The 12,489-nt window shown below is 42.6% G+C and overlaps 1 protein-coding gene across 3 annotated transcripts in view; it reads left to right on the forward strand.

Annotated features, from left to right (window-relative positions):
* Window positions 1–12,489, forward strand: part of RPP30 (ribonuclease P/MRP subunit p30) — a 31,607-nt gene that overhangs the window by 8,114 nt on the left and 11,004 nt on the right. For all 3 annotated transcript variants that reach the window (XM_040362124.1, XM_040362121.1, XM_040362123.1), the window contains exons 5-8: window positions 5,508–5,582; window positions 7,956–8,027; window positions 8,898–8,987; window positions 11,409–11,525. In XM_040362124.1, the coding sequence (XP_040218058.1) occupies window positions 5,508–5,582; window positions 7,956–8,027; window positions 8,898–8,987; window positions 11,409–11,525 (354 nt within the window). The remainder of the gene's footprint in view (window positions 1–5,507; window positions 5,583–7,955; window positions 8,028–8,897; window positions 8,988–11,408; window positions 11,526–12,489) is intronic.

A 12,489-nucleotide genomic window follows, 5' to 3' on the forward strand; every position in this document is an offset into this window, starting at 1 on the left:
GAGACTGATTCTAAGTCGCATGCAGGTACTTAAGCCGGCCATACATGGATCGAAAATTGGCATTGTCCGAAGGAACCAGCAAAATTTCGATTAATGTATGGTCACCCTGGATGTACACGATCGATCAACTTGTGTACAACCAGCCTGTTTTTTTTTTCTGAACAATTAGTGCCACTGGCTACAGTATAGCCAGCAACTGTAATCATTGTGTTCTGTTAAGAGCGGAGGCTCCCCACTGGCAGAACACAATAGGGCTTGATGTGTTGATGGGAGAATCAAGCATTTTTCTTCAAAAAGCAATTATGCAAAGAAAAATTGCATAATCTATGGTCTGCCCACACTGCTTACATTTAAAAATGTAATACAGATCTGCAGTAATGTGTGCCCTTTATATCTGACTGGAGTTTATCATTAATCTATTATTAAAGGTGAAACCTTCCCTACTCATCTAATATGATTAATTTGTGAATTGACAGGCCCTGCTTCTTTGGTCTCTACTGAACTGCATCGCCTGAACATGAAATATAATGTCTGTTGTTCTCCTATTGGAAGATCGATCAATTTAAAAAAAACACTCCAGGTCTCATATTTAGGTGGAGATGACTCGCAACCCATGCCTGTACGATAGAAGAGTGAGAACACTATGAAACCACCCATCTTCACAACTTCCTTAAAGTGGAAGTCCACTCCAAAACTAAAACCCCTGCATCTATAGACACCCACGATCTAACACTAACCTTTCTAGCCCTGTAAAGGAAAAAATCTGTATACATTTTTTGAAGCCGATCCGACCCGATCTTCAGAGCTGGAAGCTCTGCAGAGGACACAGCCGACAACGGCTGTGAAATGAATGGGGAATGACGTCGCCCATAGAGAGGTACTACGGGGCTTCCGTTGTCGGACGTGTCCTCTGCGCCCGCCTCCACAGCAAAGCCCTGACTTACAGCTCAACGTAGGATCGGGTTGGAGCAGCTTTTTAAAAAGGTATGTATACTGATTTTTTTTGTTTTTTTTGTTACAGTGCTAGATAGGTTAGTGTTAGAATGTGGGTGTCTATAGATGCAGGGATCTTAGTTTTAGGGTGAACTTCTACTTTAAAAGCTAACTCAAAAGGATGGAGGATGTCAATGCTGACGCCTCCGTGTTAAAGTGCTAGTTACCTGGCTATCATTCTGACTCTTAGACCTCATTTTTTTTAACAACAAGGTTGGTCTTTATTAATTCAGAATAAAAATTAGGACATATACAGAATAACGAGTTACAGTGCATACATGGCAGGGCGGAGAAGGCACATAGATAAAGCAATACAGAGCAAATGAGACCCAAAGAGATCCAGTTGTAAACCTGATGAAAACCACAGGACTTAGTACATTTTACAGGCAGAGAGGGAAGAGGGGAACAGGGAAAGGGGGAGGGGGGGGGGAAGGCAAGGGGGAAGGGGAGAGAGACGGTGGGAGAGAGGGGGAGGGGGGGAGAGAAGGAGGGGGAGAGCACAATAGGCCAGAAAATCCACCAACAACCTTAAATACGGTGCCAATCCTATCATAGGAGATCAGTCCATGGCCCCCACACCCGTTCAAACTTTGACGGACACCCCCTGCTCAAATACGTCATTTTATATAAAGGAAGGACAGCGTTAACCGCATCCATCCACATTCCCAGAGTAGGGGGAGCCCTAGATGTCCATTTAACCAAAATAGCCTTCTTAGCGTAGAAGAACAGCAGGGACAATAGCAGCTTAGTAAACCTGGGCCTCTGCTCATCGTCCTGCACCCCCAACAGAGCCAGCTCCGAGGTGGCCGGAAGACTAAGTTGAAGGTGGACATTAACAGTCTCAAAAAACGTGGACCAAAACTCCGACAATTTGGGGCAGGACCAGAAAATATGCATATAGGTACCCTCAGAGGTACAACACCTCGGGCAATTCGGGGAGCGTTGCAGATAAATCCCATGCAGTCTCTGAGGCGTAAAGTAAACCCTGTGCAGGAACTTAGTTTGTATCAGCTTATCCCTAGAGGAGATCACCAGCTTATAACTATCCTCAAAGCAATCATCCCATGTCTCTCTATCTAGGGACGGAACATCCCCCACCCATTTCCTCCACAGGGAATCCATCTTAGGGGAGTCTTTAGTAAGAAGTGTCAAGTACAAGGAGGACAGGGTCTTCGTCAGAGAGCTCTGAGCCAACAGGTCCTTCACAACATCCGCCTGGAGTACAGGCGGAGCGGGAAACTGTGCCCTAAAGGCATGCCGCAGTTGAAAGTAGCGGAATAGCATCCAGGGCGGAAGGCCATAGCGCCTCGACATATCCTGAAATGACAACAGGGAGCCCCCCGAGACAATATCCCGCAGCACCCTGACCCCCCGACGGGCCCACAGCTGTGGGTCCGGGACAGAGACCTCATTAACACTGACATTAATATGTGAAGTGGAGGGGACTGTACTTACTGAGGGGGGGGGGGGGATCTTACTGAGCCAGGAAAGTGGGGGATCTCAGGGGATTTTTTTAAATTAAAGTTTAAAATATGGGAAGCGCATACTGCCTGCTACTATTGAAACCCCTTATAAAGTCTACATAGTGTACACATCACATGGCCAGTGATGCAGATCAAAATATTAAGGCACCCTTCACACGATGCTCTTTCATTGCTCTGTGCTACTGCATACACAATAACGCATGTTGCTTTAAGGCAGCCATTTCACAGAGCATTGGCTGCCTATGCATGGCAACATAAAAATAAACAGACCTGCACTTTTTTTTTTGTTTTTTTTAAGCAAATGCAGTGCACCACAATGCAAGGTACATATATTGTAGTGGGTTGAGGTTCCATTCTAAATAATTTATCACTGCAACACACCGTATATCGCTTATCCCCTGCTGTTTAGAACGAAATCCGACTAGTGTGAAAGAAGCCTTATGCTCCGTACACACGATCGGATTTTCCAATGGAAAAAGTCCATTTGACTTTTTCCATCGGAAAATCCGATTGTGTGATTTTCCAATCATGTTTAGCCCCATCTGAGTTTCATCGGAAATTCAGATGAATTCCATCGGAGTGTAGATATAGAACATGTTCTATATTTTTCCGATGTGATTTGGCCGGGCAAAAGCCCGATCGTGTGTACGCGGCATTACTCCACCTGGACATAGTGGCCCAGATTCAAGAAGCAATTGCGTCTGCGTAACCATAGTTACGCAGCGCAATTGCTTACTTGCGCCGGCGTAACGACTTCTCCTGATTCAGAGAGCTCGTTACACCGACTGCAGCCTAAGATATGCGTGGCATAAGGCTCTTATGCCCTCATATCTTAGGCTGCATTCTTACACAGGCCGCTAGGTGGCGTTCCTGTTGTGGTCAGCGTATAGTATGCAAATTGCATACTAACGCCGATTCACAACGTTACGCGAGCCCTGCGTACGCAGTTTACGTCGTTTGCGTACGTCGGGTTTCGCGTAAGGCTGCACATGCTAAAAGCCGTGGCAGCCAATGCTAAGGATACCCGTCGTTCCCGCGTGGCAAGGTTTAAATTTTACGTCGTTTGCGTAAGTGAATCGTGAATGGCGCTGGACGCCATTCACGTTTACTTTGAAGAAAATGACGTCCTTGCGACGTCAATTACCGCAATGCACGTCGGGAAAGTTTCCAGACGGAGCATGCGATCTACGCTTGGCCCGGGAACGCGCCTAATTTAAATGATTCCCGCTCATTTACATTAGGCGCCCTTACGCAGGGCATTTTTGAGGAGCGCCCACGCAAATTACGTGGCTACTGCTTCATGAATGAAGCGTAGCGCAAATAATTTGCGTAGGCGCAGGGTAAAAAGGGTACACTGCGCCTCCGTAAGGAGCGCGCAGCTGTACCTGAATCTACCCCAGTGTTTTTTTTTTTTTGTTTTTTTTAAGAGCTGCAACTCCGAAAGGACACCACAGTAGTAGGTGTAATTACAAATGCTTCCTGATGTCTTTTCCAGAGAGATTTCCTGGAGCTCTCCTTTTTAGAGGCTCTTGCCATGGCAGTTGTATTTAAATGTCAAGGCTAAAAACAAGAAGTATTATGTATAGTAACATGGAAACATGTCTTGCTTCTCTAAACAAATATTTCCTCTAAAAGATAAGCAAACTGTCTTTGGCTGAAGATCTCTTGCAGTATTACAGTATTGTGGGATTGTATGGCCAGTAATGGCAAGTTCTCAAAATCAGTGTATTTCCTGTTTTTGTTGTCCTGTCTATGGCCAGTCTTGGACCATCGGCACCTCGGATTGCAATCCCATTGCATGTTTATGCAGAGCTGTTAGACGTCTTTATGTGAGCGCCTCTCAACCAAACATGTTCCAGTATAATCATCTCTATAGTTTTTTAAAGTGGAGTTCCACCCATAAATATAACATTACATCAGTAGTTTTAAAAAAAATTCATTAGTCCTTTAAGAATTTTTTTTTTTTTTTTTAGATGCCTTCAAAGTGTTGTTGCTAGGCAGAATAGTTAATCTCCCCTCTTCCTGCACCTAGGTGCTTAAGCTTCCTAACCTACACCGCACAGACTCCTGGGAATGTAGTGGGTGTAACTTTCCAGGAGTCTGTGCACTCCCCAGTCTCGAAGAATCATGTGGCTTGGACAGTACAGGTGCTGAAACCTGATCTGAAACCTATTACACTGCTTGTGCAGCACTGTGCGAGATCTGCAAGGCTGAAATCCAGGAAGTCATACAGTCTGGCTTCATGATGCCCACACTTAAGATGGCCCCAGTCAATTTCTATTTTATAAAGTGTCTAAATGCTGTAACAACCTAACAAAACGGACCTTAGTTTACAGACTAACTTTACTAGAATACATTAAGCTTGTGTATTACAGGGGTATTTATATTTAAAAAGTGAAATTGTGGCCCGGAACTCCGCTTTAAGTTGTTTGTGAATGATAATTATGTAAAAGTCTTGGTCTTCTTTCCAAATTTTACTTCTTGCAACTTTGGCCTCAGTTTTACTGTTCTAAATGAGAGATTAGTGTTTCTTTGGAATTATATTTTTTGGCCTGCTTTGCTGTATCCCCAAAATAATTTCTACCAACTCCTTTCTGCATCTGAAATTATTTGAGCGGGTCTATTCTATTCCTTGTTGTTTTCTCTTTAAAAGTGAGAGGTAATGTTGTCCATCACACTAATGGAAGTCACTGGCTTTTTACTTGTGACTCTAACTATTTTACAACCTGATGATTTTTCTTGAGGATATTCCTTTGCGGGCTGTCTGCTGTAACCAGGTAGCTGACAATTGTATAAGGCAGCAATTGTTGAGACAAACAGGTAGTTTGAGTTAACATCTTCTGCCCTTCACGGTAGATCAGTGGTCTCGAAGCTAAGCAAGTGTTGTTTATTTAATAACAATGAAGAATTGAGCAATGTTAATTTACATTTTAGTGCTCCGGCTTACAAACTAAAATAAGCTGTAAGACCAAGTTTTATGATAAAGAACTTTATATATTAAACATATACTCCTTTTTTTTTTTTTTACAGGGTAAATCGACACCAATCAAAATTTTAACTCGCCTGACCATTATCGCATCTGACCCATCACATTACAATTCTCTGGTATGTTGCTCTTTTGGTATTTGGTATTAAACAGATATGTTTGGTTTATATAAAAAAACAAACCTCCATAATCGCCCTAATGCTACAGCATTGGTCTTATGCTGCAGCTGCCCCCCACCAGCTCAAAGCCAGAGAACTGAGTGATCACATGACTACTGATTGCTCAGCCTTCGGTCTTCTCAGAGTTTAAAGCCATGGCCATCAATCGCCCCTTTCTACTCTGCTCCACCATGTGCTAAGAGCCAGAGACAGCTTTATAGTTGGGATCCTTCCAGAGCCCGAAGCAGCTCTGTAACACCAGCTGGCACTTTAGACTGCCGTTGGCTGATTATCGGTCACAGAAAAGCAAAAGTACATTCACTCATGTGACCCATAGGAGAAGTATAGGCAATAAAAACCTTGGTCATACATTTTTGTTACATGTTGAGCATTTATTGCAACTTAATAATACACTGTGCCTATAAAACCATGCCAGCCATGCATACCTACTGCCTTTAGCACTAAACAAACAGGTTTGTTAACATGTGCATTCTCTGCATTAAGGTAAAAAACCTCTGTGCCCCAGGATCTCCTCAGCACGTTCTCTCTCCCTCCTCCCAGGGCAGATTGATAGCAGCAGGAGCCATTGGCACTTGCTTCTGTCAATCAAATCCCATACAGTCAGCATGGCTCGGAAATCAAGTCCGCATGAGTGCCCTCATTGGAAGCGCCCATAGGGGCACTCACTGAGGCGGTGGAGCCAGGAACACTGGTGGAAGACCCCAGAAAGAAGGGGGAAAATACACTTGTTTGAATACCCCCTCACCCAACTGCCACATTTGGCACTTTTTTTTGGGGGGGGGGGGAGCAGGTTCCTGGTTTTGACAGGTTCCCACTTTCAGTCAGATCACCGTAGAAATCTGTGTGGAAGTTTGGACATCACAGGTCCCAGAAGACTGCAGGCCCATTGACAAAGTGCAGTGCGGCAGCAAACTGGCTGTGAACGTGTTCCCCAAGACTATGCTCTGAGGGGAGGTATGAAACGTGTGGGGGGGTGACCTGGTCGGAGTCCAGGCTGAGGTTGCCATTCATACATCTAGCTTAGGGACAGCATGGATGTGTGGTTCCAGAGAGTCCTTTGTTTACTGCCTGTAAAGCCTGAAGGCTTCACTGCCAGTTTCCCTTACCTATATCGGATAATCGGCTCGGGTGAGGGCATCGCTGGATCCCTGGACAGGTAAGTGTCCTTATATTAAATGTTTGTTTCGAAAATATCCCCGCCATTGTACTGGCCCCTGCAAAAAAATGAACATAGTAGCTGTATGCTGCAGGAAAAAAATGCCCCAGGCTTACTCATTTAGTTCTCACAGATATGATGTACTACTGTAGTCCTTGAGCTGGTTTAAACTTGACAGAACTATGTTGTAATACATTGTTACATCTTCTTACATACCTGAACCAGAAAAAGTTGTTCTGCAGGGTTACAATATTTTAAATAGCAATGTTGTAATAAGCTCAATCAAATACTGGATAATGAAGTGTGTGTCTATGTGTGTTTGTGTATACCACAGCACCTAATGCATATTCCTATTTGTAACTGGTAAAAAAAAAAAAGTAAGTGCTGCAGTATTTTAGGTAAGTGGGCCCTCGATAGATCCAATGTGGGTTTTCAGTGACTTGTATGTGTTTGGCTTACTAGCTTACTAGCAATGCTAGCCACTGTATCACGGGAGCTCGCATGAACGTGGAAAGCTTTTGCGAGGAGGAGCCGAGACAGCCGCCGAGGGACCCCAGAAGACAGGATTCGGGGCCACTCCGTGCAATATGAACTGCACAGCGGAGGTAAGTATAACATGTTTGTTATTTTAAAAAATAAATAAATTCTGCCTTTAGTGTTCCTTTAAGCTTTTTTCAGAGTTAGAGCATTTTTACAGCTAAAAAATCTCATCCCAAAACCCACAAATTCTGTTTTTTTTTTTCCATCCAGAAAACGCTCCTGTGCATGGAGACAAACGCTAACATGCTGGAGCATTTATTAGCTGCAGAAAAATGTCTGAAGTCAAAAACCGCAGCTGTAAGAATGTCCAGTGTGCATGAGGCCTTAGTTTATTAAAAAATATATAATGTTTTTAATAAGAAGCATCTGCAAGACACATGCTGCAGCTCATAATTGGAATAACAATTGAAACAACGTGACAAATAAAATGACACTAAATTTGGTAATATTAACGTTTCATTATAGTCTGCAAACATGATGTGGCAATTTCGTAAGTTTAGCATATTGGAATTGCACTCCGTATGCTGAATAATGCAATATTAGGTAGGGAGTTTTGTCAATACAATGTTGAAACTTCAAAGTATATCCCACATTTTCTCGTTATGTATTTCTCTCAGAGGTCAACTTCAACATTAACAAGACCTTATGATATTGTGGCGGTGTATCCCAAGACTGAGAAGTTATTTCATGTAAGTGATCCTGAAAATCTCCTTGGGTGGTTGTTTTTTTTTTGTTTTGTTTTGCTTTTTGGCGTGTTTTGTTCAGATTGTCTTATTGGTTCTTTGTTGCACAACAGTGAGGGAGATAAAAACATCCCATTTGGTTTTCTGCTTCCATTGGAAGGTTGTTGGTCCTTGACCATTAAGTGCAAGAGCATTATATCCAAAACTTAAAAACCATTAAGTGCAAGAGCATTATATCCAAAACTTAAAAAAAAATATGTCTGTGCTTGCACTATAAATTCCCATTCACACTTAGGAATAGGGATGTTGGCGATTTACAGGAGACCCAGAGGGGAGTTTAGAACAATTAGCCGTGGGACTAAGCCCCATTGACGCAATGATGGGCTGGGAGCTCTTGCAGCTACCCGCAGGCACACGCATGTATGCTCATGGAGCGATTACCTTCGATAATTGGCCCTGGACACAGACAGTCATGAGTGAATATATGCCAGTGGCCACGATAGGATGTAGTCACCAACGGCTATTCACAAGTGACAGATAATGAAGCATCTCCACAAGTGTGCAGGAAAAGAGAGGCAGTGCAAGCATTCTGACGATGGTCTTTCACAGCAACACAACCATGATATTATTGTAAAAGAGTAAATAAACTTTTGCTAGGGGTCAGGGTTATGGCCAATCTGTATTTTTTTTATTTATTTTTTCCCTCAATCTTGGTTCTGAACCAAAAATAATTTTTCCAAGTTTGTATATTTCCACCGATATCTGTGACTTTTGCATGCATAATAAACATGTACAGTATGTCAGTTAGGAACAGTATTCAGAAATATTTTTTTGTTTCTTTGCAAAATGACTGAAATGCCTTCATTTGCCTTCTAGGCTGCTTGTACAAGCATTGACGTGGATGTCATCTGCATCAATGTAACAGAAAAATCTCCCTTCTTTTTCCGAAGACCACCTATAAGTGCTGTAAGTTCTCTCAGGGAGATAAAGTTGATTATAAAAATGATCAAATGCATTTCTAATTGGTGCTCATTTCCCATTTTCAGACTTCATACGGTTTTCAGTAGCAGAAAACAGATTTGGCTGTATAGGTATTTTGGGTACTTGGAGCTTTCCATCTTTAGTTTGGACAGTGAGAATCTTTGTAGAGTGATGCTGAGTTCTAGTGTCCCCACAACCTCATTTCATGCGAATCATCTGTTTGAACTGTGAGTGCAAAAGGAAAAAAATGTTAGACCGTTTCATCAGCTGAATAGACGTCTGTCAGCGCCTTCCTCTGTGGTTTTTGATTTTCTTTTCCTTTACTCGCCATTATTTCTTCACGGAAGTTGAATTCACTTACAGTATCTGACAAAAGTTAGTACACCCCTCACATTTATGTAAATATTTTATTAGGGCCAGTTCACACCCGACGCAGTTCCGTGTTCTTTTTTTCTGCACAAAATGCATGCACAGTGTTTTCCATGTATTCCAATAGCTCTAGTTTGCACCATCCGGTCAGTTTCTGCACTGGAAATTGACTGCATGGTGTGAACTAGAGCCAACTAGAGCCATTGGAATATATGGAAAACACTGCATGCATTTTTAGTGCAGAAAAAATGCGCATGGAACTGAACGGAACTGCGTTTGGTGTGAACTGGGCCTTATATATTTTCATGTGACAACACTGAAGAAATTACACTTTTCTACAATGTAAAGTAGTGAGTGTACAGCTTGTATAACAGTGTAAATTTGCTGTCCCCTCAAAATAACTTAACACACAGCCAATAATGTCTAAACCACTGGCAACAAAAGTAAGAAAACACTCCTAAGTAAAAAAAAATCAAAATTGGGCCAAAATGTAAAAATTTTGTGTGGCCACCATTATTTTCCAGCACTGCCTTAACCCTCTTGGGCATGGAGTTCACCAGAGCTTCACAGGTTGCCACGTGAGTCCTCTTCCACTCCTCCATGACGACATCACAGAGCTGGTGGATGTTGGAGACCTTGCGCTCCTCCACATTCCGTTTGAGGATGCCCCACAGATGCTTACTAGGGCTTAGGTCTGGAGATATGCTTGGCCAGCCAATCGCCTTTACCCTCAGCTTCTTTAACAAGGCAAGGGTCGTCTTGGAGGAGTGTTTGGGGTCATTATCATGATGGAATATTGCCCTACGGCCCAGTCTCTGTAGGAAGGGGATCATGCTCTGCTTCAGTATGTCACAGTACATGTTGGCATTCATGGTTCCCTCAATGAACTGTAGCTCCCCAGTGCCAGCAACACTCATGCAGCCCCAGACCATTACACTCCCACCACCATGCTTGACTGTAGGCAAGACGCACTTGTCTTTGTACTCCTCACCTGGTTTTCACCACACACGCTTGACACCATCTGAACCAAATAAGTTTATCTTGGTCTCATCAGACCACAGGACATGGTTCCAGTAATCCATGTCTTTAGTCTGCTTGTCTTCAGCAATCTGTTTGTGGGATTTATTGTGCGTCATCTTTAGAAGAGGCTTCCTTCTGGGACGAGCCATGTAGACCGATTTGATGCAGTGTGTGGCATATGGTCTGAACACTGACAGGCTGACCCCACCCCTTGAACCTCTGCAGCAATGCTGGCAGCACTCATACGTCTATTTCCCAAAGACATTCTCTGGATATGACGCTGATCACGTGCACTCAACTTCTTTGGTTGTGGAGTGGAACCTGTCCTGGTAAACCGCTCTATGGTCTTGGCCGCTGTGCTGCAGCTCAGTTTCAGGGTCTTGGCAATCCTCTTATAGCCTAGGCCATCTTTATGTAGAGCAACAATTCTTTTTTTAAGATCTTCAGAGTTTTTTGCCATGCGGTGCAATGTTGAACTACCAGAGAGTGAAAGCGATAACACCAAATTTAACACACCTGCTCCCCATTTACACCTGAAACCTTGTAACACTAAAGAGTCACATGACATCAGGGAGGTAAAATGGCTAATTGGACCCAATTTGGATATTTTCACTTAGGGATGTACTCACTTTTGTTGCCAGCGGTTACGACTATAATGGTTGTGTGTATTTAGTTATTTTGAGGGGACAGCAAATGTATACTGTTATACAAGCTGTACACCCACTACTTTGCATTATCAGTGTTGTCACATTAAAAGATATAAAAAAATATTTACAAAAATGTGAGGAGTGTACTCACTGTAGGTTGGTGACAACTATATCTCCAAAGAAAGGCAAGTATTTGGTTATCCCATATATTCTGCGATGGGGTAAATTTGTGCACTGGGGTCTTAGACAGCAGAGGATGCCTAATAGGGGTTGAATTTTGTTCCATCCCTTCCAAAATAGAAACATTTGTGTTGGTTGTCTTTTGATTTCATCAGTATTCAATACAAGTTTATTATCCTCTTTGTTCTAGGCAATTGAGCGTGGCATCTTTTTTGAACTGATTTACACTCCAGCCATCAAAGATTCTACATTAAGAAGATATACAATTTCAAATGCACTCAATTTAATGCAGACCTGCAAAGGAAAGGTCAGTATTTGTGCTGTGCTAGAAGTATAACCTTGCATTATTGTTTTTATATATCATTTAAAGGGATTGAATTCTAAGATGCACATTTTTATGTTACATTTTGCCACAATAAAGGTTGATTAATTAATACTGTGTTTCCCCGAAAATAAAACCGGTTTTCTATATTAATTTTGGATACAAAAAATGCATTAGGGTTTTTTTTTAGGGGATGTCTTATTTGTCTCCTGTCTCCTCTCCCACTCTCCCTTCCTGTCAGCTCAGGAGTCAGCATCTCTGTAATCCCCAAAATAAACCCTAGTTAAAATCCTTGTAAAATTATGAAATCTGCTCTGTAAATGGATTATATAATATCCAGTGTGTGTCTTTATGTAACAAAGACCTTATTTACAGCGCCGCTGGGCGCTCACATGACCTGCCCGGGGCTCTTGTTCCCCGCTCCGAGCACTGCAGAGGGAGATGCCAGGATCCCCTTTGACGTCAGCTGGGAGGAGGGCTCCAGTGGGTCACATGAGCTCTCAGTGGCACTGTAAATAAGGTATTTTCTACAATATTGTTACATAAAGACACACACTGGACATTATGTAATCCTTTTACAGCGTGGATTACATGATTTTACAAGGACTTTGACTAGGGCTTATTTTCAGAGTAGGCACAAACAACTATACAACGTTCAAAGTCACTTGACGCCCCTTTCTTCCCCATTCTGGTGCTCGGTTTGAACTTCAGCAAGTCGCCTTCACCATGTCTAGATGCCTAAATACATTGCTGCCATGTGATTGGCTAATTAACAATTTGTGTTTAACAAGCAATTGAACACAGGTGTACCTAATAAATTGACCAGTGAGTGTATATATACAATATATTCAGCTGCAGCCATGATCCTGGTGTCATTGTTTTAGAGCTGGGGATCTGCTTTTAGGTAAAAGTGATCTGAGCAGATCTACAGCCACTTGATTACTTTTAC

The sequence above is a fragment of the Rana temporaria genome, chromosome 8 (assembly GCF_905171775.1).
Source record: "Rana temporaria chromosome 8, aRanTem1.1, whole genome shotgun sequence".
Taxonomy (NCBI): Eukaryota; Metazoa; Chordata; class Amphibia; order Anura; family Ranidae; genus Rana; species Rana temporaria.